The sequence below is a fragment of the Elephas maximus genome, chromosome 2, assembly GCF_024166365.1.
Source record: "Elephas maximus indicus isolate mEleMax1 chromosome 2, mEleMax1 primary haplotype, whole genome shotgun sequence".
Taxonomy (NCBI): domain Eukaryota; kingdom Metazoa; phylum Chordata; class Mammalia; order Proboscidea; family Elephantidae; genus Elephas; species Elephas maximus.
Genome location: NC_064820.1, coordinates 16,828,924 through 16,855,409, shown reverse-complemented (window position 1 = coordinate 16,855,409; position 26,486 = coordinate 16,828,924). Strand labels below are relative to the sequence as shown.

Below are 26,486 nucleotides of genomic sequence, written 5' to 3'. Positions count from 1 at the left end.
AAAATGTTCTTGTGTATGAATGATTAGGGACCGTGGACTTGTCTGCTCTCAGAGAAGTTTTATTCCTTTCTCCCTTTCAAGATATACCTGTTGGTTCTGATCTAAGGGCTTAAGTTAATGGTGATACATGAGAGGACTCTTTTGAGTATTCTCTCTTTGCTCAACAAGTATATTGATATAGAAATGTGTTGCTCCACTAACTGCTTGTACCAGTTTTCTAAGGAAAATCAGCATTTATTCATTATTACCAAAGGTCTGCAGTCAAATTCGTATAGTTTCCCTGTTGTTGTTGTTGGTTGCCATCAAGTCAGTGCTGACGCACTGCGACCCCATGTGATGGTAGAACTGCCCCACAGGGTTTTCAGGCTGTAATCTTTACAGGTCTTTTCTCCAGCGGAGCCGCTGGATGGGTTCAAGTGGCCAAGCTTTTGGTTAGCAGCCGAATGCCTAACCATTGCATCACCAGGGTTCTGTAGTTTCCACGGGTAACTTAATATTGAAAATAAGCCTGGCATATCTCCCCTACTTCAGGTGCACTATGACTTTGGTCTGCGTAACATTCTGTCAGTGCTGCGGACACTGGGAGCTGCGAAAAGAGCCAACCCCACTGATACAGAGTCCACTATTGTCATGCGCGTTCTACGAGACATGAATCTCTCGAAACTGGTAAGATTCCCAGGTGAAAAAAGTCCACTCACTTACGTACTGGTTCAACTAACCCAGCACAGAGGAGATGTGGAAATATTTATTTAAAATGTTCATTTTAAATGCTAATTGTCAGACAAAATGCTGGGGAACGGAACTTTGCACTGTTTCCGGAAGTTCTTACTCTTTGCCATGACACATAAAAAAACAAAAAACACATAGCTGGTCTAAAATATGCCCATTCCAATGGAATTGAAACGAGTTTTTTAAAAAATCCAGATGTTAAGGCTCCAAATCCATTGAGCCATCTTTCGTGTTTTAGAGCTAGACTCTTGCCTTCTTTAACGTCTGTTGCGCCTGGTAAGAAATCGTTTGTAAATTTTACAAATGCGTAAGCATTTGTGATTTCCCTTCCATTTCTCTTCTAGATTGATGAGGATGAACCCTTATTTTTGAGTTTGATTGAAGACCTCTTTCCGAATATTCTTCTGGATAAAGCAGGTTATCCTGAACTGGAAACAGCAATTAGTAGACAGGTAATATATTTCACAGGGCGTCAATCACGGTGCCTGTTTCATTTGACGGTAATGACAATGAAGCTTGTATGTGGCCCACACCCGTCCAGGCTGCAGCCACTGTTTTCAGTGAGGCCAGGCCATTGCACATACTGGTAGGGCTTCTCCTGCCAGGGTATCTCCTACGATCACACAACCACGGATCCATTTAGCCATGTGCGTCTATTAGTTGTATACCAGTTGCTGTGAAACCCGTTGTGACTCATGGTGACCCCATATGTGTCAAAGTAGAAGTATGCTCCACAGGGTTTTTTTTTAAAACTTCACAAGGTGTCCTTATTTCACAGGACATCAAAGGGATACTAAAATCCACGGTCAGCTGGGCCATGGAGACAAAGCCTCCTATCGACAGCCAAAGCATGTGGAAAAGTTGCAAGGCAAAGCTATACATCAACCACAGGGTTTTTAAGGGCTGATTTTTCAGAAGTAGATCAACAGACCTTTCTTCCAAGGTGCCTCTGGGTGGTGAACTGCCAACCTTTCGGTTAGCAGCAGTGCGCTTAACCATTTGCACCACCCAGGGGCTCTAAAAAAAGGGGGGGGCTCTAGTCATCCACAAATGGCCCCATTATTGATGGAAACTTGCAGAGTAAATTTACAAATGAAATGTTCCTGGCCAGCAAGGGTTGGGTAGGGGCTGAACTTGCTGCCTGCTTGCTCTGTCTTCAGCTTTGGTGTTCACCACATTGCTTTGATCTCCACATTCCTGCTTTTGGTATTTGCAGTGATCTCAGGCGCCTTCTCAGCTGTTGTTCTTTTCTCCTAGGCCCAGGACCACTTGTGATTTCTTCCTTGGGCTCTGGGGATCCACCATACTCTGAGTGTCAGTAGTTCTCTGGGCTTTTTATGATATTTGGTGCAACTCCAACTTTTTATAGTCTTCTGGGAGTGGAAATAAATCATGTAAACCTTGAGTCACTGAAGAACTAGAGTTTTCTTTCCTATGAAGAAGAGTTTGGAATAAAAATTTGTTCTATAGAAGTGATGATTAGCTCATATTTCTAAAATACATTTCAAGTCCTTGAAATTATTTTCAATAGATATCTTCATGGTCCTTGGGTGGTGCAAACAGTTTGTGCTTGACTACTAACCTAAAAGTGGGTGGTTCAAACCCAACCAGCAGTGCTGTGGAAGAAAGGCCTGGCAATCTGCTTTTGTAAAGACTACTGCCAAGAAAACCTTATGGAACAGTTCTACTGTGTAACACATGGGGTCGCCATGAGTCAGAACTGACTTGATGGCGATGAGTTTTTTTTTTATGGTAGTATTTGATATATGTTTTTCTTTAATAAAGCAGTATATGAAAATCTGAATTTCTTGATTTGGTAATGATAATTTCTTCATCTTATGGCTGTATTAAGTGTAGCATTGCCTACAAAAGCTAAGTGTAAAGCAATTTATGAGATGGCTTATATTAGTAATTTGTAGCATAAGAAAAATCCAAAGAATAAGCATAAAATGATACATGATTTTTATCCAAAATGACTTAAGTAAAATTAAGAGCATCATTTTCAGTGGGTTCAAGCATAATAGGATGATTAATATTATGAACTGTGAAGCTGAACTTTTGGGCTCAAATCCCCACTCTGTAACTTTATAAATAGATAACCTTGGGCAAATTGCTTCGTCTCTGTATGCTTCAGTTTTCTTATCTGTAAAAAAAAAGCCAAACCAAACCCAGTGCCGTTGAGTTGATTCCCAGTCATAGCGACCCTATAGGACAGGGTAGAACTGCCCCATAGAATTTCCAAGGAGCGCCTGGCAGATTTGAACTGCTGACCCTTTGGTTAGCAGCCGTAGCACTTAACCACTATGCCACAAGGGTTAGACGAGGATACTAATAGTACCAATCTCATCATGTTGCTATAAAAATCCAATTTAGAATAGTGTTTGGTACAGTGTAACTTTCATACATATATTGATAGATTAACAGCTAGCTAGTGGATTTATAAAGCCAGCATGAAATTTATATGGAATTTCAGTCAACCTGGGCCACTATAATTTTTTCCACTTATTAAATATCTTTTCTTAAACATTTAAAGTACATTTTGCCATTTGAATCTCCGTTCTTAAGCTGCTCGTTAAGACATACACTCAGTAAAATATTAATATATTTGTATTCAGTTCCCGAAGACAAATGCAGGTGTTTCTTATTGACTTGGGATTGCATTTTGATCATGTTCAGCTTGTTTTTTTTTTGTCTATGTTTATTTTTAACACAATGATAATCCCAGATCACTGTCGATTTGGCCCAATGTACGGGTTTTGTTATGTTTTTAGGTCGAAGAGGCTGGTTTAATCAACCATCTTCCTTGGAAACTGAAAGTCATCCAGCTGTTTGAAACACAGAGGGTGAGACATGGAATAATGACCCTGGGGCCCAGCGGGGCAGGGAAAACCACCTGCATCCACACCTTGATGAAAGCCATGACAGGTACGGGGCAGCCCAAGTGTGTTGCCTTGGGCGATGCCTTTAAGTAGTTCTGACACATTGGAATGTCCCAAGGTAGACACACGAGTGTAATTTTATAGGAGAGAATGCTGCCACACTGACTGTTGAGTTCATTTTAGAGATGACGTATTACATTAACAGACCAGAGAGAAAAATATTTTCTGAGTGACTTTACACATCGTGCCATATGTTTTACATATGTGGTGCCATTTAATTGCCACAGCAACTTTAAGGGAAAATGAAAACTTACTGTCAGGTGGATTCCAACTCATGATGACCCCACGTGTGTTGAAGTAAAACTTTGCTCCATAGGGTCTTCAATGGCTGATTTTTCAGAAGTAGATCACCAGGCCTTTCTTCCAGGGTGCCTCTGGGTGGACTCAAACTTCCAACCTTTTGGTTAGTAGCCAAGCAGGTTAACCCTTTGCACCACCCAGGAACTCCAATGATCTTAAGAGGTGGCTGTCATTGTTGCCATCTGGTATAAAACCCAAGGCTCAAATTCAATAATGCCAGGGATCACAAAGATGGTAAGTGACGGGACTGACACTTATGGTCCACTAACCAAACACCTATGCTTTTCCCAGTATACCATTGCCACTTCCCAGTAAATGCAAGATACAACGTGCAACCTCCCAATAAATATAAAATAATTCCAATCCCAACTCAAATTGTATGTATTGAAAATCATACTCATTAACTAACTTCTTACCTGGAATCAGGTATTTTTCTGGTGAAATTAGATAGGTACATTTAGTTTCTAAATGTCCTTAAGGCTTGCAAACCCTAGGTCATCTAAAGGTAACAGGCATTGCCACGTTCCTGATGATTCTTGGGCTCTCTGATTCTGATGGGACATTGACGACTCTCTTCCTAGAAGTATTGACATCCGTTAGCTGTGGCAGAGTTGAGTTCCAGAAGTGCTCTGGTGGCATAGTGGCTAAGAGGCAAGGCCGTTAACCAGAAGGTCAGCAGTTTGAATTCACCAGCCGCTCCTTGGAAACTCTATGGGGCAGTTCTACTCTGCCCTATAGGGTCACTATGAGTTGGAACTTGACTCAACAGCAACAGGTTATTATTTTTTTTTGGTTTGGCTGTTGGAAGGTGGTATACAGGGTCCAACAAAGAAAAGGTGACTGGCTGAGTTTTCAGTCAGCTCATGGTATCTCATTTCACTGATACTGAGGTAGTGGTTGCTGGATATTGCTTGTGTTTACTCTAGAATCCTGTACATGTTGGATTTAGTCCCAGTTTCCTCAGTTATCTGTACATCAGGGCTCTTCAGACTGAGATGGGACTGTCCTGTCAGACAGCCCCTTCCTCTACCACAACTGAGAACTCACACCTGCAGGATTTTTCATGTACTTTTCACGTGTGTTATTATGTTTTAGAATTTTTATATAGCTTTAGAATGATTGTGTTTTCCTTCTTAAATTATGTGTAATTTTTTTTTTTGGTTATGAAGCTGCCTTTTGTGAACAATAAACCACAAATGCACCTGGTACAATGACTTGAACCAAATGAGTACTAAATATTGAACAGTATGTATGCATTATGTATAATATGTCTAAATTATGTAATAATACACATGGCATCGCTGTCTTTGGAGAAGTTTCTTGCAAAGATGAATTAATCATAAGAACATTTGCTGTTTATTGACCAACCCATGGTTTTAGTATTCAGGGTGAACATTTGTTACCTTAAGTAACACATTGTTTCTTGCTGAGAACTTTAATTATACAGAAGGTTGAGTAGGTAATTAGGTAATTGGGTTGAAGAAGTGCAAGACCCACGTATGTTATTTATTTCTGTATTCATCACGTATTTGTTCATCAAATGTCTTTGGGACCATTCTGTACCAGGTTCTGAATTAGAAACAGGAAAACAAACCCGCTGCCATTGAGTCGATTCCGACTCATAGTGACCCTATAGGACAGAGTAGAACTGCCCCATAGGGTTTCCAAGGAGTACCTGGTGGATTTGAACTGCCAACCTTTTGGCTAGCAGCTGTAGCACTTAACCACTGTGCCACCAGGGTTTCCAGAAATGGGAAAACAAGTATGAAAAACATGGCCTTGTCTTCAAGGAGCTTAAGATCTAGGGGAGGGACAGATATGGACACAAATAATTATAACTCAATATGGAATTGCAACAAGGAAGGTTTGGACAATTATGCTGTGAACAGAGGTGAAGGAGGTAGGAAGCCTTTGTAGGGAAGGGAACCCTCTGAAGTGCAGCTCTAGTCTGCGTACTTGGTGTCTGTGCCAAGTAGAATGGACTTAACAGAAGCTGACAACAGCAGCATAGGCTTGCGAAGGAAGCAGCACTTCAGCTGGGCCTTGAGGGTGAGTAGTAGGTGGACGAAAGTCATTCTCAGCAGGAAGAAGAGGGAGTACAGATAGGAAGAATGGCAGAGTGCATGATACAGCTGGGGAAGTGGTTTGGTGTGGCAGAAATGTAACTTGTGTGTGAGGTGGGAGCGGGGGAGATGAGGCTAGATATGGAGGTTTAGCACATGCTCTTGGTACCCTAGTGCCCCATCTCTTTGACCCTCCCCTGCTGTAGATGCATCTGTGTTGGACAGGTTTCCTCCCACAGATCAGCAATGTCTCCCAGTTTAGGACTTTCCTTGAAACAGGGAACTGGCAGAGTCTGGAAGTGGAGGTTGAGTGGGAGTAATGCCCTTGAGGCAGCCATAGCCTCAACTAATTAGGAAGACCAAAAAACAAAACAAAGCAAAGCAAAGAAAAGCAAAACAAAACAAAACCTGTTACTGTCAAGTCAATTCATGGCTACTCCATGTGTTACAGGGTAGAACTACTCCCTAGGGTTTTCTTGGCTGTAATCTTTTTTTTTTTTTTTAATTTTTATTGTGCTTTAAGTGAAAGTTTACAAATCAAGTTAGACTCTCATACAAAAATTTATAAAAACCTTGCTATATACTCTTAATTGCTCTCCTCTAATGAGACAGCACACATGTTCCCTCCACTCTCTCTTTTTGTGTCCATTTTCAGCCTGCTTCTGACCCCCTCTACCCTCTCATCTCCCCTTCAGACAGGAGCTGCCCACATAGTCTCATGTGTCTACTTGATCCAAGAAGCTCACTCCTCACCAGTATCATTTTCTATCCCATAGTCCAGTCCAATCCTTGTCTGAAGAGTTGGCTTTGGGAATGGTTCCTGTCTTGGGCTAACAGAAGGCCTGGGGACCATGACCTCCGGGGCCCTTCTAGTCTCAGTCAGGCCATTAAGTCTGGCCTTTTTATGGGAATTTGGGGTCTGCATCCCACTGCTCTCCTGCTCCCTCTGTTGTGTTCCCTGTCAGGGCAGCCATCGGTTGTAGCTGGGCACCATCTAGTTCTTCTGGTCTCAGACTAATGTAGTCTCTGGTTTATGTGGCCCTTTCTGTCTCTTGGGCCCGTAATTACCTTGTATCTTTGGTGTTCATCATTCTCCTATGCTCGAGGCGGGTTGAGACCAATTGGTGCATCTTAGATGGCCGCTTGCTAGCATTTAAGACCCCAGAGGCCACTCTCCAAAGTGGAATGCAGAATGTTTTCTTAATAGATTTCATTATGTCTTGGATGTAATCTTATGGAACCAGGTTTCCAGGCCTTTCTTCCCAATGCTGCTGGGTGATTTGAATCACCACCTTTTCAGTTAGTAGCCCAGAGCAAACCATTTGCACCACCCGGGGGTGAGAAGAGTTGATGGCTGATATCCAGCCTCCTTTTTTCCAGAGGGACCCTACATCTGTGACCAGCTCAGAAATGCATCCTTCACCGGCTTTCTCTCTTTTCCTGTCCCACTCTCCCTGTTCTCTTACTTCAGCCTCGTACAACCCAAGTCCTTGTCTCAGGCTCTGCTTTTAGGGGGATCCAAATGAAGACAGTAGGTGTGGCATGAGGAGCTTTGTAAGTTATGCCAAGTATCTAGGTTTTTAAAAATAATTTATTTATTTTGTAGTTGTTGTTTAGAATATACACAGCAAACATATACCAATTCAACAGTTTCTACATGTACAATTCAGTGATGTTGATTACATTCTTTGGGTTGTGCAGCCATTCTTACCCTTATTTTCCGAGTTGTACCTCCCCCATTAACATAAACTCACTGCCCCCTAAGGTTTCTATATACTCTTCTGAATTGCTGTTGTTACTTTGATCCCATATGGATAGATCTTAAAAGAGCATAACACTCAAGGCAGTCATTTTTTACTGATTAAGCTAAACTATTGTTTGGTTTTAAGAAGACTTCAGGGGTTATTTTTGGTTTAAGGTTTAAAGATGATCTCAGGGCAGTAGTTTCAAGGATTCATCCAAGCCTTCATGGCTCCAGAAAACCTGGAGTCCATAGAACTAAGTATCTAGGTTTTAATCTATAGGCTAGGTTTTAATCTATAGCCATTGAGCTGGGAGTGGCATGATCAACCTTATGTGTGGAAGACCATCTGGGAGGCTTGTTGAGAACAGACTGGGGGAGAATGGAAGGGCGATCAGGGACCTGTAAGGAGGCTGTGGAAAGAAAGATCGCTATGAGTCGGGGGCTAACTTGATGGGAGCTAACAGCAACCACCACCAGCACCACCAGCACCACCAGCAGCACCACCCCCAGCGCCACCTAGTGCAGAGTGATGAGGACAGACTCAAGAAATGCCCAGGAGAAGAATCAAGAGGAACTGGTTTAACAAACATGTAAAAGTCAAGCATTTTTTTTTTTTTTAGAGCACTCCTATAAAAAGTGTTATGGTATTTTAAATGAAAATGATAAAATTCTACCTACCATGATAGTTAAATAATTTTTGATAGTTTCTTTTTGTATAAGCAACAGACCAAGTCCAGTTTTCACCTATGAAACTGCCATACACTTCAAGATTTTGAAGTGTGATGAGATAAAAAAGAGTTGCCAAAGCTTCATGGACACCATGCATTGCAAAAGCTGAACTGTGGCTGTTAAGTTGAACTTCAGAATCTTAAAATATTGCAGATGATTACCAGGATTGTTTTTATGATTTGCAAAAAGAGAACCATGGTCTAATTCTCTAAACAGGCTTTAATGTAGCATCTTTCAGACGTGCATATGTATGTGTGTGTGCCTGTGTTTGCGATCTTTCACCCAGTATATAATATTTTATCACCTATTTTTAAGTTTTTATACTTAAACCTTATTTTTCTCTCTTCTGCTCATTAACCACAGCCCCTCATGTACAAAATCCGAGACATTTAAGAGCAGTTTTAGAGTTTGAAAGATTCAAGTATATTCCCTGAGGTCAACCACAAAAGTCCTTGATTCATGCAACATTTGTTTAGCTTATACTTTCCAAGGTGAGCAAGAAAGAACACATCTCAAAAAAGCAAAGCTGATAATGATGAGAATGTAGCACCTTTTAGATCGTATTTCAGGCACAACATTTAATCAAGTGCACCTTAAACCCAAAGATTTTTGCGCTGTGGTGTTTAAAGAACTCCCAGATGACATTAGTTCTTTCACAAATTCTAACCTAGTGTCCCTTTTCTCCCCTTTGCAATATGCAGTTTACCTTAGAAAAGATAAGAAAGAAGTGCTTTCGTCAATAAAGTCTAATGAGGGTAACTATGATAACTTGGAACGCAAAAGCCATATATTTTCACTGTAATTTTGCATTTTTCATATTTTGAACACCTGCTGGCAGTATGCTGCGAATTAGTGCAATGTTGCCTACGTATGGTTGCCTCCACATCTTAGATGTTGAAAACTTGGATTCATTTGCTATAGATTGTGGGAAACCACACCGGGAAATGAGAATGAACCCCAAAGCGATTACGGCCCCACAGATGTTTGGTCGGCTTGATGTGGCCACAAATGACTGGACCGATGGAATATTTTCTACCCTTTGGAGGAAAACCTTGCGAGCTAAGAAAGGTAGAGGATGAATTATAAATATTATTTATGACATGTACTCCTAAATGAAATGCTTAGTGGCTGTAGAGAATTAGTAGAACAACTCTATTCTTCATGTAATACCTTAGCCAAGACTAAGAAGTCATAAATCAGTATGCTATTTGTGAATGTTGAAATACGGAAATTATTCATTAGTGTATTTAAAGTCTCCTTTTTTGGGTTACTCTGTTTAGATGTACAGTGATGTTTGGTTGTTCTTTGAACAAGCTTGCTAAGGGCTGGTGCTTCAGTGTGTGAATATTTTTTCACATGGACTCTCTGCAAATTGTACGCAGTGTTCCGTAATATAAGCTCAGATGGAGGTGGTGCTATCAGCTCCCCTCTACTGTGTCCTCTTCCGAATGAGTAGTAGAAAGGGCTGGAAATGCAACTGCAGGGAGAAAGAAGAACTCCAGTAGAAGAGCAAGATAGTTGGGCTCCTTCCTGGGCCAACCCTATTGGCAACAGTGTTTTATTGACAAATGTTTAAGGTGGCGCCATTGAAGTTTTTACTTAAGGAATATGGCTGATCTATGCTCAGTGTCTAGAGGAAACATACCCAGTTCCATGATTTTCAACACTGTCTATGAGCGGATGGCTTCCATACTTTTATCTTCAGTCCTGACCTCTCCCTTAAACTCCCAACTCAGCAACTCTGATTGGATGTCTGTTAGATGCCTCAAAATTAACAAGTGCAAACAGGAATTGATTCTATACCTTTGTCTGTCTGGTCCCACCTGTCTTCTGAAAGTATTCATATCCAAAATGTATATTTCTTTGCTTTTTTTATTTGAATATAATCTCTGCCTCTTAGAACATACCCCTCTATGAGGGTAGGAACACTGTCTTATTTATCACAGTATCTACAGACCCTAGAAAAGTGCTGGAAGATAGAAGGTGCTCAATGAGTAATATTTTTTCTATGAGCAAATGACTTTTTGATTTGATTATGAGCCTTAAATAACTACTGTGTAAAGAATCTGAAAAGTCCAGTGTGGTAAAATAAGGTATTTAGATCAAAGCTTTATTTTGAATAATTAAAAATTATGTAAGTTAAAATTTATAATGTAGTAAACTTAAATAATAGCACTTCTTCAAGGTACATATCTATATATATGTGTTTTTCTTTGGTGGGATATTCTAGGGGAACATATCTGGATAGTTCTTGATGGTCCGGTAGATGCCATCTGGATTGAAAATCTGAATTCTGTTTTGGATGATAACAAAACTCTAACCCTTGCCAATGGTGATCGGATCCCCATGGCTCCAAACTGCAAGATCATTTTTGAACCTCATAACATTGACAATGCCTCTCCTGCTACTGTCTCAAGAAATGGAATGGTTTTCATGAGCTCTTCTATTCTCGACTGGAGTCCTATTCTTGAGGTACGATTGGAATTTTTCTTCTGTTTAATTAAAAAGAGATCTTGTAGCATTCTTTTAGTGGTTTTTCTGTGGACCTGCAGTGCAATTCAATCTTTATCCTAAATTATGGAAGATCCTTGAATTCCCTGGGCCATTCAAGCCCTGATTGCCCCTTAAAGCTTTCTCCAGTGCTCAGCACCCTTCTAGAACTATGATTTCCAACATGTGGGTTATGGAGTAATTGCGAAGAGGAGATGAATCAATAATCCCTCCCAACTGTGTCTGAGGGCTGAATACGTAAAATTTATTTTTTTCACCTTGGGGATTCATGACATTTTTAAGAGACACTCATTCATCTGAAGTTTGGGAACAACCATTTTAGAAAATTAAAACGCAGAATATAAGAACTGAAGACATTTTTAAAAAATTCCACCTAAGGGATGTTTTTGAAGTACAATAGTCATAGTATTAGTTTTAAGTTTATACCTGGAAAAGTATTTCAGATAACACTGCTTCATTCTTGATATTTTACTACCACCAATATATTCTGGAGTATTTTGATTGTAACTAGATTATAATTAAATGTACTGCATATTTACGTATTTTACCAAATAAATACTGTAATGTAAGGTACGATGTGTGTTAGATAAGCCATTTGGAAAATCTTTTTTGACATAGTTGGGAAAAATTATTTTTTTCATTTGTGTAAGATTCAGAAGATGATTTTGATCTTATAAATTAAACTTATCAATTCATAATTTAAATAAAATAGATGTTTTGATGTTTAAATAAAATAAATGTCCTGAAGTTTTCGTACTTCTCTTTCTATATGGGTATAACTTAACTTCTGATGTTTTTCCAGAATTTACACAACTCTGTGTTGGAAAATGGTTTAGATTTGGCAAAGATGAGATGCGAAGAAAGAGGGGTTTATATAGAAAATGATACTGACGTACAGTTGAATGTGTCACTTAAAATCTTCCTAAAGATTTTAGATTTCGCAATGAAGTAATAGGCCAAGGAAAATACAGAGCTGGGAGTTTCAGTCTTGCCTTTGCAAAAAAACCAGCTGATGGTAGTACTTAAAATACAAGTGACTGAATCACACTCGAATTCTATCAGGTTAACTCTCTGGCAAGGGGCTCCAGGATTCAGGGTTTTTTAAAAAGCTCCCTAGCAGATTCTTTCATACGTTCAGGCTTGGTAATCAGATACAGTGATCACCAAATGAAAATGTACCGACTTTTTTTTCCCCAAAGTACTGTAAATTCACGAAGGTTTTTTTTTTTTTTTAAATGCTTTTCGACTAGTAGCTAATGAATATGTCGAAGGAACCGTGGTGTCACAGTGGTTAAAATGCTCAGCTGCTAACCAAAAAGTCAGCAGTTCACATTCACCAGCTGCTCCGAGGGAGAAAGATGTGACAGTTGACTTCTGTAAACGTTACAGCCTTGGAAATTCTATGGGGCAGTTCTACTCTGTCCTGTAGAGTCCCTATGAGTCGGAATTGACTCAACGGGAATGAGTTTTTTTAATTTTTTATTTTAAGCGGATATGTCATGAGTTGGAATTAAGTCCAGGGCAATTAACAACAGCAATGAATATGTGGAGTTTGCTGTTTGTGAGCGAATGCTTCTGTATAGCCTGTTCACGTCGAGGCTGAATAAGACCTGAGCATTAATTGTGCGCTTACCTAATATTTTTTATGTACTTTTAAATGATGTAGTTTCTTTTTGGAAATGGTTAAGAAGAAGAGCGACTCACTGAGGATCTGGTAGCAAAGAATTATAGTAGTGTAAGGTAACTCTTCAAGGCTTAACTAGAGTGTCAGCAAATTGAGGATTTGTGTTGCTGAGAATCTGTCAGCTTCAAGAAGCCAAGCTGGGTAACTGCCTGGTGCATGTAGCTTCTTGTTTTCAGCAACTCTTAAAGTGCTATGTGCTGTTTTTGCTGCTGTGGGATTACGGTAAATTCATGAATAATTCAGAATCGTCGTTGCATTGCTTCATTTCTTCCTCTTATTAGAGCAGAATGTCCTCGGCTTCAGAGCCTCTAAGTGTTTCTTGGAATACTGAGATGAAGAACGAGCTGATCTCAAAACCCCAAGAGACCTTTTCTCACCTTAGGAAAATGTTGCTGTGTGTTAAGTGATATTTTATTACCAATGATGTGAACTTGCTTAATGCTGGGTTCCTCATACACCTGAATGCTTTTCATTTCCCTGAGTATTCTTTGACACTTTTCTACAGCATTCGTTAATTAAATTAAGAGAAAAAAGTAACAATTGTAGTGAATGTTGGTTCCCTAAAAAAATCTAGGTATGAATTTTGTTATTCATCCTCTCTACTTTTTCCTAAATTATTTTTACATATGTGCCTCCTTGTTTTCTTCTAGCGTATTTTAATCAAGAGGTGAGAACTGCTCCTCAACCTTGGCTTCAAGACCTGAATATATGTTTAGTGTAGTAGCTGGATGTGTGGATTCTGGAGCCAGACCCTCTGGGTCTGAATTCTGGCCCCGCTAAACTACCAGCTATGGGATCCTGGGCAGGTTACGGCAACTCCTTGGGCCTCAGTTTCCTCCTCTGTAAAATGGGAGTGATAATAGAGTTGTTCTGAAAATTTGATCACTTAATACATAAACCTGTTGATAGTAAGACCTGTATATCTTAAGTGCAGTAAAACATTAGATATTATTCTTATTATTGATTGATACTAAAAAAAAAAAGAAGAAAAACTTTTGTCCCCAAATGGCCATTTTCCTGGCATGCTAAGTTTAATTATGCACTGTTGTATGAATTCCCAGGGTTTCCTTAAAAAACGCTCGTCTCAAGAAGCTGAGGTTCTCCGTCAGCTGTATACCAAGTCTTTTCCCGACCTGTATCGCTTCAGTGCTCAGAACTTGGAGTTCAAGATGGAGATGCTTGAAGCCTTTGTAATCATGCAAAGTATTAATATGCTTCAAGGCCTGATTCCTCTGAAGGTAAATTGGTCAACTCCTAAGAAATTGCTCCCTTATTGCTGAGCCCTACCGTGAGGAGAGTGCAGTACCTGAAATTTGATTTTGTTAAAGCGATGGCGAAAGGAGCTGATACTTAAAACGTAGCTCCAGTATTTTTTGTGCTTTTTCCCATTTCTGCTTTTCACAAGGAGCTCCATGGTGGTGCAAATGTTGAAGCCTTGGACTGCTAACCCAAAGGTTGGCAGTTCAAACCAGAGGTGCCTTGGAAGTAAGGCCTGGCAATCTGCTTCTGAAAGGTCACAGCCTTGAAAACCCTGTGGAGCAGTTCTCTTCTGCACACAGCAGGGCACCATGAGTCTGAAATAACTTAATAGCTGCTAACAAAAACAACGTTTTTCACAAAGCCAGCCATGGATTTGTAATTTAGTTGCGGGTTAACAGTCATCTGGTAAGCTTCCTTAATTTATTTTTGGAGCCTCTGGGTGGTGCTAACAGTTAAGCACTTGACTACTAGCTGAAAGCTGGGTGGTTTGAACCCACCCAGAGGCACCTTGGGAGTCAGGCCTGGCAATCTGCTTCTGCAATGTCTCAGCCTTGAAAACCCTGTGGAGCACAGTTCTGCCCTGACACACATGGGGTCGCCATGAGTTAGAGTGAGCTCAAAGGCAACTAACAGCAACAACAGATTTATTTTTAAAACCAGCTTGGTATTCTTCAAGATTAGTTCCTCACTTCTTCCCCAGCTTTATTCATCCTTTCCCTAGTTCTTCTTTTGGGGAAAATGTTGTTCCTTTTACATGCTTATTATTTTCATTGAGGAGCCCTGGTGGCTCAGTGGTTAAGAGCCACAGCTGTTAACCAAAATGTCAGCAGTTCAAATCACCAGCTGCTCCTTGGAAACCCTATGAGGCAGTTCTACTCTGTCCTGCACGTCACTAGGGGTCGGAATCGAGTCCACAGCGATGGGTTTTTTATTTTCATTGAAACTCCAAAGCCAAGTTTTGGTTTGAGAATCAAGTAACTAAACACAAACATTTCTGCGGTCCTCAGGAGCAAGGTGGGGAGGTCACGTCCGAGCACCTGGGGCGGCTGTACGTCTTCTCCCTCATGTGGAGCATCGGGGCTGTCCTGGAACTGGACGGCCGGCGCAGAGTGGAGCACTGGCTGCGTTCCCAGGACTCGCTGACCTTGGACCTGCCAACGCTGGCTGGCGTGGAAGACACCATGTTTGACTATTACGTCACATTGGATGGTGAGACGCACGCTTGTATTCACATGCAAAAGCTGGAGACAGTTTTTTCCAAATGGGTAATGTTTACACAAAACATTTTGTTCTAAACGGGTAATTAAAACTCTTGGCTGTAAAACTGAAATGGAAATTTCCATATGTAAAGAAAGCTGATGTTAATTGACTGATTCTTTCCTTTTTTAAAAATTTATTTGGACTGCGCTCCAATTGCATATTTTCCCTTTGTTAAATGCCTTTGTAAGGAGCCCTGTGACACAGTGGTTAAGCACCCAGCTGTTAACTGAAAAGTTGGCCATCTGAACCCAGCTAGCAGCTCTGAAGGGGAAAGATGTAGCAATCTGCTCCCGTAAAGATTACAGCCTAGAAGACCCTCTGGGACAGTTCTACTCTGTCACATGGGGTCATGATGAGTCAAAAATCGACTCAATGGCACCTAACAACACAATAACAAATGTCTTTGTGCATTAAACTTTTAATGATTTAAAAACAAATAAAAAAAATCCTCCAACCTGGGTCCATTTCAGCCATTCTTTAGCTATAAATGAAATTTATAGCTGGAAGTATATCTCGCCAAATACATGAGTGAATATAATATGTTTTTAAAGACGTCTATTACACATAGATGGAGAAATAGAAAGCTGCCATCTAGTCCACTTCTTCTCATGTTCCTCAGGTACAACAAAATGAAATGTCTGATCTTACACCATCCTGTTGCTGGCATGTTCGAGTCCATCGTTGAGGCTGTTATGCCAGCCCATTTGACTGAGGGTCTCCCTCGTCCTTGTTGGCCCTCTACTTCACCAAATGTCATGGCCTCCAGTGCTTGATCCCTGCTGATATGTCCAAAGTAAACGGGTTGGACAATATTCTCTTGTGGTCTATAAGGTTTTCATTGGCTGATTTTCAGAACTAGATCACCAGGCCTTTCTTCTTAGTCCATCTTAGTCTGGCAGCTCCCCTGAAACCTGTTCAACATCATAGCAACATGCAAGCCTCCACTGCTAGATGGGTGGTGGCTGTGTGTGAGGTGCCTTGGCCGGGAATGGAACCCAGGTCTCCCGCATGCAAGGCAAGCATTCTACCAGTGGACCACCACTGTCTCTTCCGAACATTACCACCATGAAAGAATTCCATGGGTGCATTTGACCTGGCCAACACCCACTTACATACTTAGATCTCTGATTTTGCCAGAGGTATTTGGAAGGTGCTTTGATTTCAAGGATGTCTGCTTATTTCAGATAAGAGTTAAATTATTACCAGGAATATGAAAATGCAGATATTCTCTGCTTACCTCAGGTAAATGGATGCACTGGAACACGTGTACAGAAGAATACATGTATCCATCTCACACCACCCCAGAATACAGCTCCATCCTGGTGCCAAATGTCGACAATGTGAGGACCGACTTTCTCATTAAAACCATCGCCAAACAGGGCAAGGTACAGCTTTCTATTGTATTAAAAATAGTGTATTTTAAAACACTACTTGAAAATATAAAGCATCTTGCATTTATTTTAAAACATTTCATGTTGCTGTTTAGAATAAATGGTATTACTCAAATTAGTCTAACTCTTTTATTATTCCTCAGGAATAATATTAGATTTGAATGTTTACAACTAATTATATCTCATGTATTAGTTGAGAGAGAGTGAACTTTGACTTGTTTTCCCAGAGAGAAATCTTTTTTTCTTTAAAATTGTTTGATTGTATTTCTTTCTCAACTGTCTTAGGCTGTGCTGTTAATTGGTGAACAAGGAACAGCCAAGACTGTCATAATCAAGGGATTTATGTCAAAATACGATCCCGAAAGTCACATGATCAAGAGTCTGAACTTTTCTTCTGCAACCACCCCGTTGATGTTTCAGGTACTGGCTCTTTGGTATCATTGGTACGCTCAGGTTTGTGATAAACCTTGGAAGCTCAGAGCTCTTCACTGTCCTGCCCATGTCCATTGAACCTCATCTGCACGTCGTCAGCCATGATGAATCTCCCACATATGTCTTCCATTGTGGCGCCTGGGATGGTGCTACCTCTACCATTCGAGTGCAGTAGGATCTCTCTGTAGTTAGATTATAGTTTATCATCTTAAATTCTGGAGAAATCAAAAGCATATTTAAGGGGTCAGAGGCCTCTGTGCTGCCTAAAATACCTATGTGGAAAAGCTTAGAGTCCTGTGAGCATGCCCAATGCAGAACTGAAAGAAATATAATTTATTCCCCCACCTAAACCTGTGTCCCCTCCCTGTCTCCTTTTGTGTAGACGTCAGTATTATTTCGTCCTTCAAATGTGGAGTCATCTTTGATGGGTCTATCATGGATCAAAGGCTGTTAATTTGTCTAAAAAAAAAAAAATACTTTTCATATCTCTTTCTTTCTTTCCATTCTTCTTATCCACTTCTATGTAGTCCACTTTCTCGTGATTCCATAGGAGGGTACTGAACCAAAAACTAAATCCGTTGCCCTTGAGTCGATTCCAACTCATAGTGACCCTATAGGACGGAGTAGAACTGTCCCATAGGGTTTCCAAGGAGTACCTGGTGGATTTGAACTGCTGGCCTTTTGGTTAGCAGCTGTAGCATTTAACCACTACACCACCAGGATTTCCATAGGAGGGTGCTAGCATGGAAGAGTTTCCCGGTCTTGGTTTAAGTCTAATTCTATATACCCGTTCCAATCTCTTTCCTAAATTGTCATTTTTATTATTTCCTGACTTAACACTACACAATGGCTTCTATTATCAATTGCAGTAAGAAGTAAAATCTTAGAATCTTAGCATTTTAAAGATCTTACCCTATGATATCAAAGAGGAGTGAAAAAACAAACCTTCAAGTTTGCACTGCTGTTTAAAGTGAAACTACCAGAAATGACTGGGTTTGCAGTGGCTGACTGGTTTTTTCTCGCCTGGTCCTAACTTGCTGAAGTCTTTCGGGAAGCTGCTGAGGACATCCTAAACAGCACTTTGTATTGAAATCATTGCAAATCATCTCATATACCTTTCATTTATTAGAACATCCACACCTTGCCAAAAGGATAAATTTAATAAATTACGAGAGGATGAGAAAATTTGGAGGAAAATCCATATTACAATAAATATTACTTTTGATTAACTTTGTTGTTCTTTAGGTGTTGCTATGAAAATACCAAAGAACAATGAAAATTGTTGAACTTATGACTAGATCATAATTTTCTATTACTTAATTCAGCTGGTGATAACAGAGTGCCCATAAACTAAAACGGTTGGTAAATTTTCAAGATAAGACTACCAACTTGCATTATGTTCTTTTGTTTGAGATGGAATTTCCAACACTGGCTAGCCTTCTATCAAATGAGTGCCATTTACACAGTGATTTGATGGGAAGGTGTGAATGGAAGGTTAACCTCAAACTGAAGTGAGTCAGCGGTGGTGTTTTACGTGTGGGGAAATACACATTAATTATTGTAGGCTGGCAAGATGCTAACGTTAAGCTCATTCCATTGACACTGCTTTACTTTTAAAGGACTGTTGCTGGTTTTGCTTTAGGAGCATATCCTCTTTAAACATTACAGCTATGTCTTGTGAATGCAGGTTTTTAAAAATTAAATCCAAGTGTGACTTGTTTTCATTCTGTAAGGTAATTAACTAGCTATTCATATTTCTGGAGAGTGGATGAAATCTTTAGGCCTTGTTGCTGTATTTTGTTAGCAACACTTTACCCCTGTAAAGTAGTATCTTAGGATTCTCTAGGGATACAAGGAAATAACCAAGAAGATATATATCTATACCTATAAATGGTGGAGGGGAGTGGGGAAGGGGGTGAGAAGCTTCAGCAGAATGTCTATATTACAGTATTGAGGCAGAATTCTTCTCCCTCAGGAAACCTCAGTTTTTCCCCTTGAGACTTTCAACTGATTGGATGAGGTCAACATGCATTATGGAGGCTAATCTGCTTTACTTAAGGTCAATGGATTTAAATACTAATCACTTGTAAATACTTTGCAAAATCTAGACTAGTGTTTGACCAAAGAGCTAGGCACCATAACTTAGCCAACTTGACACAGAATTAACCATCATGGGTAGCAAAGATCCATGGTTTATGATTTTTCAATGTGAGATATTTATTGATTTCCTGGAAAAAGCCATACGTTATATAGAAAATAAACTATTTATTGATGTTCAATTTTATAAATGGTATAACAGATTTCTAGAAGAGGTACAATATAGATGTATCATAATTAGATGAATATTAAAACAGGCTTTAAAAACATAAGAATATATATTCTTTGTTGTAAGTGGCTGTCAAGTTGATTCCAACTCATAGTGACCCCATGTAAAGGTTTCCTAGGCTGTAATCTTTACAGGTCTGTCTTAGTCTGGAAGCTCTGCTGAAACTTGTCCACCATGAGTAACCTTACTGGTATTTGAAATACCGGTGCCATAGCTTCCAACATGATAGCAACATGCATGCCAGCACAGTGTGGCAAACTGACAGATGAGAAGAAGACAGACTAGGAAGAAGGACCTGGTGATCTACTTCTGAAAAAAACCTGGCCAATGAAAACCTTATGGAGAGCAGTGGAACACTGGCTGATATAGTGCTGGAAGATGAGCCCGCCCAGGTTGGAAGGCACTCAAAATACGACTGGGAAGAGCTGCGTCCTCAAAGTAGAGTCAACCTTAATGATGTGAATGGAGTCAAGCTTTCGGGACCTTCATTTGCCGATGTGGCATTACTCCAAAATGAGAAGAAACACCTGCAAATATCCATTAGTAATTGGAATCTGGAATGTACAAAGTATGAATCTAGGAAAATTGAAAGTTGTCAAAAATGATATGGAACGCTTGAAGACTGATATCCCAGGCATTAATGAGCTGAAATGGACTGGTATTGGCCATTTTGAATTGAGCACTCATATGGTCTACTATGCCAGGAATGACAAACTGAAGAGTAACGACATTGCATGCACTGCCAAAAAGACATTTCAAGATATATCCTGAAGTACAGCACTGTCAGTGACAGGATAATATATACATATGTCTACAAGGAAAAGCAGTTAATAGGATTGTTACTCAAATTTACACACCAACCACTAATGCCAAAGATGAAGAAATTGAAGATTTTTACCAACTTGTGCAGTCTGAAATTGATCAAACATGCCATCAAGAGGCGCTGATAATTCGTGATTAGAATATGAAAGTTCGAACAGAAAAGGACAACTAGTTGGAAAATATGGCCTTGGTGATAGAAACATTGCCAGGAATTGCATGATAAAATTTTGCAAGACCATTGACTTATCTGTCAAAAGTACATTTTTTTCAACAATGTAAAAGTGACTATACACGTGGACCTCCCCGGATGGAATATACAGCAATCAAATCAACTATACCTGTGGAAAGAGATGATGGAGAAGCTCCGTATCATCAGTCAGAACAAGGCCAGGGTCTGACTGTGGAACTGACCATCAATAGCTCAAATGAAAGTTCAAGCTGAAGAAAATTAAAACAAGTCCACAAGAGCCAAAATACAACCTTGAGTATATCCCCCCTGAATTTAGAGACCATCTGAAGAACAGAATTGACACTTTGAACACTAATGACCCAAGACCAGACAATTTGTAGGATAACATCAAGAACATCATATGTGAGGAAAGCAAGAGGTCATTAAAAATATAGGAAAGAAAGAAAAGACCAAAATGGATGTCCGAAGAGACTCTGAAATTTGCTGTTGAATGAAGAGTGCCTAAAATGAACAGAAGAAATGCTGAAGTAAAAGAGCTGAACAGAAGACAGGATAAAGTATTATGAGGAAAAGTGCAAAGACATGGAGTTAGAAAACCAAATGCGAAGAACATGCTCACAGTTACTCAAGCTGAAACAACTGAAGAAAAAAGTTAAATCTTCAAGTTTCAATATTGAAAGATTCTGTGGGCAAAATACAAATCTGTCTTGGAAGAAGCAGAACTAGAATGCTCATTAGGAGCAAGGGTGGTGAGACTTTGTCTCATACTTTGGATGTGTTATCAGGAGGGACCAGTCCCTGAAGAAGGACATCATGCTCGGTAAATTAGAGGGTCAGTGAAAAAGAGGAAGACCCTCAATGAGATGGATTAACAGTGGCTGCAACCATGAGCTCAAGGATAACAAAGATTGTGAGGATGGTGCAGGACCAGGCAGTGTTTTGTTCTGTTGTACATAGGGATGCTATGAGTTGGAACCGACTCCATGGCACCTAACAACAGCAGCAACATGGGCAAAATGTTAAACGATGCAGGAAGCATCAAAAGTAGATGGAAGGAATGCACAGAGTAAATGTACCAAAAAGAACTGTTCGACATTCAGCTATTTCAGGAGGTAGCATATGATCAAGAATTGATGGTACTGAGGAAGAAGCCCAAGCTGCACTGAAGGCATTGGTGAAAAACAAGGCTCCAGAAATTGATGGAATACCGAATGAGATGTTTCAACAAATGGATGCAATGCTGGAAGCGCTCACTCATCCATGTCAAGAAATTTGGCAGACAACTACCTGACCAACTGACTGGAAGAGATTTATATACACGCCCATTCCAAAGAAAGGTGATCCAAAGGAATGAGGAAATTGTTGAACAATGTCATTAATATCACATGTAAGTAAAATTTTGCTGAAGATAATCCAAAAATGGTTGCAGCAGTGCATAGATAAGGAACTGCCTGAAATTCAAGGTGGATTCAGAAGAGGATGTGGAATGAGGGATATCATTGCTGATGTCAAATGAATCGTGGCTGAAAGCAGAGTACCACAAAGAAGTTTACCTGTGTTTTATTGACTGTGCAAAGGCATTGGATATGTGTATCATAACAAATTATGGATAATATTGCAAAGAATAGGATTTCTAGAACATTTATTATGCTCTTGCAAAACCTGTACATAGACCAAGAGACAGCCATTTGAACAGAAGAGGGGATACTGAGTGGTTTAAAGTCTTGAAAGGTGTGTGTCAAAGTTATATTCTTTCACCATACTGAGCAAATAATCCAAGAAGCTGGGCTATAGAATGAAGAATGAGGAAGACTCATTAACAGCCTGCGAAATGCAGATGACACAATCTTGCTTGCTGAAAGTGAAGAGGGCTTGAATCACTTACTGATGAAGACCAAAGACTATAACCTTAAATATGGTATGGATTGCACCTCAACATAGAATGAAAATCCTCCCAACTGGACCAATAAGCAACCTCAGGATAAATGGAGACATATTGAAGTTGTCAAGGATTTCATTTTACTTGGATCCACAATCAATGCCTGTGGAAGTGGCAGTCAGGAAACTCAATGACTTATTTCACTGAATAAATCTGCTGTAAGAGACCTCTTTAAAGTGCTAAAAAGCAAAGATGTCACATAGGGAATTAAGATGCACCTGACCCAAACCATGATATTTTTAATCACCTCATATGCATGTGAAAGCTGGACAATGAATGAGGAAGACCAAAGAATTGATGCTTTTGAATTATGGTTTTGGAGAAGAATATTGGCTGTGCCATGGACTGTCAAAAGAGCAAATCTGTCTTGGAAGAAGTACATCCAGAATGCTCCTTAGAAACCAGGATGGTGCGACTTCATCTCACATATTGTAGACATGCTGTCATAAGGGACCAGTTACTAGAGGAGGCCATCATGTTTGGTAAAGTAGAGGGCCAACAGAAAACAGGAAGACCCTCAATGAGATGGATTGGTATGGTGGTTGCAACAATGGGGTCAAACATAGCAATAATTGAGAGGATGGCATAGGTTCTGGCAGTGTTTCTTTTTGTTGTTCATATGGTTGCTATGAGTCAGAGCCTACTCAATGGCACCTAACAACAACCCTTAAGGGAGCAGATCTCCATATCTTTCTCCTGTGATGCATCTGGGTGGACGGAGCCACCATCCTTTCGGTTATTAGCCAAGTGCTTAACCGTTGCACCACTAGCTCCTTCTTGTATTCTTTATGGCCTCATTATCTGATTCTTAACTACTTTAGCCCAAATCTCTCTTATCCTTCAGTGTTAAGGTGGAATCAACACTACATGATTTCTTTTACTGGTCAGAAGCTTCCCAGAATCACCCTCTTTGTTTAGTGCGTTAGTCTATTTTGAGTGATGAACATCAAAGCTTTCTACTAAGCTAGACTCATTAATCTTTGAAAGCTTCCAATTAGCTAACTGGTGTAATTAACTTTCTCACTATAATTTTCAGCCATTCATGCTAAAGAAGGGCTGATAGAGCAGAGCATTTGTCTCTGTCTCCCAATTATCAGGATCCCAACCAAATTGTAGATGAGAAAATAGATACTGCCCATCTATCTCCTGTTACAGGAAGCCATAGTATCTGATCATGGACACATGTTTTTGTTTTTTTTTCTTGTCAGGATTTGTTTATCATGGATTTCCTTGGTTTTTACCCTGGTGTCACTTTTACATATTTTATTGTTAGGGTAAGGAGTCCCTAGGTGACTGTCTTAGTCATCTAGTGCTGCCATAACAGAAATACCACAAGTGGATGGCTTAAACAAAGAGAACTCAATTTTCTCACAGTGTAGTAGGTTACAAGTCCAAATTCAGGGCATTGGCTCCAGGGAAAGTCTTTCTTTCTCTGTTGGCTCTGGAGGAAGGTCCTTGTCCTCAATCTTGCCCTGGTCTAAGAGCTTCTCAGGTGCAGGGACCCTGTGTCCAAAGGATGAGCTCTGCTCCTGGTGCTGCTCTCTTGGTGGTATGAGGTCCCCAACTCTTGAGAGATAAAAGGTGGTGCAGGCCACACCCCAGAGAATCTCCATTTACCTTGGATCAGGAAGATGACCTGAGTAAGAGTGGTGTTACAATCCTACCCTAATCCTCTCAACGTAAAATTACAATTACAAAATGGAGGAAAACCAAGCAATACTGGGAATCATGGCCTAACCAAGTTGATACACATATTTTTGGGGGGATGCAATTCAACCCGTGACAGTGACACAAGTGGTTGAATGTGCCAGTCCCTGGAGAAGTACATCATGCTTGGTAAAGTAGAGGGCCAGTGAAAAAGAGGAGGATCCTCAACGAGATGAATTGACACAGTGGCTGCAACAATGGGCTCGAGCATAACAATGAGTGTGAGGATGGCACAGGACCGGGCAGTGTTTCATTCTGTTGTACATAGGGTTGCTATGAGTCAGAACTGACTCAAGGGCACCTAACAACAACAGATTAGCTGAAAGGTTGGTGCTTGGAACCCACCCAGTGGCTCCTCAGATGACAGGCCCAGAGATCTCCTTCGGAAAGGTCATAGCCTTGAAAATCCTATTAGGGGTTCTAGTCTGCACACACGGGGTTCCCATGAGTCAGAATTGACTTGACAGCAACTAATAACAATTTGTGGGAGATCTGTATGTCCTTTTTGCCTGGGATAGTCTAGTTTAGTTCTGTTGCCTCAAATTAATAATATTATCACTTGTCTCTATCAACAGTGTACTGATTTGGACAAAAATTATGTTGTTACCCTATTTATTGGCTTAAGGGAATTCAGTTGGTCTTTTTAAAAGAGATGTCTTTATTTTTTTCAAAACAAATATTTTTAGTGTTTTTTCTATTTTTGAAAGTAATGCATATATATCTTAAAAAATTTAAACAATTCAGAAAGGTAAGAAGAAGAAAGTAAAAATTACTTAAGAAAAGATTTATCTATTCTAAACATCATGTTAAATTGTTTTCAACACAACAGTCATCTTTCAGATAAAATGGTTGCATAGCAACAGGCTTTGTTTTTTAAAAATGAGAATCATTTTTAAGCTTGGAAGGAAATTTCACATTTTTTTTCCAGATTCACTTCTCCAAATGAAATCTTAGCACAAGACTAATCTATAACGCATGTAACTATGCAATGGCTTTGGTGAAATTGGAGTTGGGTGCCTGACATCCCTTCCAACCTTTTCCTTGTTTCCTGAAACAACCCATGTGATTCTTCAAAACACTTTGACTCCTCAGAGCACAATTTGAAGGCTGGTTTCAACAGGGCCATAGTAGGAGATAGTATCTTAGTCTAGGTTCTCTAGAGGAACAAAAATAGTATATATATACATATATATAGAGAGAGGGTGATTTACTTCAAGGAAAGGGCTCATAAGATTGTGGGGGCTGGCAAGTCCCAAATTCACAGGTCAGGCATCAGGCTGGAGACCTCTTCAGACTCATGGGTTTCTGGCGGTCTGGCAAATCCAAAATCTGCAGGTCAGGTGGCATGCCTTCCGATGTTGAAAGGTTATGCAGCTCAGAGTGAAGGCCTAAAAAGCTTACGTCTTACATGTATATATAATTTAATTCAAGAATAGGCTTAAATTAAGTGTATAATTTAATGTAATTTTAAAAATGGGCTTAAATTAAAAAAGCCCTGTCTAATTTCATCTCTAATTATAGGGAAACTTTTAGTAGGGGTAGGATCCAGTTAATGGATCAAAGGTCCGACACCCATCTAAGCAGCAGTCAGGAAATCAAATGATGCGTTGCATTGGGTAAATCTGCTGCAAAAGACCTCTTTAAACTGTTAAAGCGCAAAGGTGTCACTTGAAGGACTAAGGCGCACCTGACCCAAGCCATGGTATTTTCAATCACCTCATATGCATGTGAAAGCTGGACAATGAAAAAGGAAGACTGAAGAAGAATTTGTGATTTGAATTATGGTGTTGGCCAGGGCAAATTATCCGGTAGGCAAGGTAAGCACAGTGCTTACCTTGCTTACCAGATCATCTGTAATGAATAATTTCACATTTTTTCACTGTATCAAGGATTCTGCTTCTAGATGTGGCTGGCATCTGTTTCTCTCCCAACTCTGTATACCTTCCTACAGAATCAAAGCCTTTTTTCAAATTTACAATCCTTGACAGGGATGGATTACCAATTGAGCGGTTGAGCAAGGTAAGCATAGATTATTTGTGCTTACTTATTAATCTGTAGTAAACAAAGACATGGTGAAACTCGTGATATTATTCACAACAGATTGGAAAGTAAGCACAAGTAAGCCTGTGCTTATGTTGCTTATTGGTAATCTGCCCCTGGTGTTAGCAAAGAGTATTAAATATATCATTGACTGCCAGAAGGAGGAACAAATCTGTCTTGGAAGAAGTACACTCAGAAAGCTCCTTAGAACGAGGATGGCAAGACTTCATCTTGCTTACTTTAGACATGTTATCAAGGGGGACCAATCCCCAGAGAAAGACATCATGCTTGGTAAAGTAGAAGGTGAGCAAAAATGAAGACCCTCAGTGAGATGGATTGACACAGCGGCTGCAACAATGGGCTTAAACATACCTACTATTGTGAGGATGGAATGGGACCAGGCAACATTTTGTTGTTTTT

General features: G+C 40.0%; 1 protein-coding gene across 2 annotated transcripts in view; it reads left to right on the top strand.

Annotated features, from left to right (window-relative positions):
- The window catches only part of DNAH5 (dynein axonemal heavy chain 5), a 363,993-nt gene that overhangs the window by 193,566 nt on the left and 143,941 nt on the right, over positions 1 to 26,486 (top strand). For both annotated transcript variants that reach the window (XM_049861228.1, XM_049861221.1), the window contains exons 39-47: positions 532 to 666; positions 1,074 to 1,181; positions 3,501 to 3,654; positions 9,426 to 9,572; positions 10,735 to 10,976; positions 13,761 to 13,937; positions 14,967 to 15,168; positions 16,462 to 16,604; positions 16,896 to 17,030. In XM_049861228.1, coding sequence (XP_049717185.1) covers positions 532 to 666; positions 1,074 to 1,181; positions 3,501 to 3,654; positions 9,426 to 9,572; positions 10,735 to 10,976; positions 13,761 to 13,937; positions 14,967 to 15,168; positions 16,462 to 16,604; positions 16,896 to 17,030 — 1,443 coding nt within the window. The remainder of the gene's footprint in view (positions 1 to 531; positions 667 to 1,073; positions 1,182 to 3,500; positions 3,655 to 9,425; positions 9,573 to 10,734; positions 10,977 to 13,760; positions 13,938 to 14,966; positions 15,169 to 16,461; positions 16,605 to 16,895; positions 17,031 to 26,486) is intronic.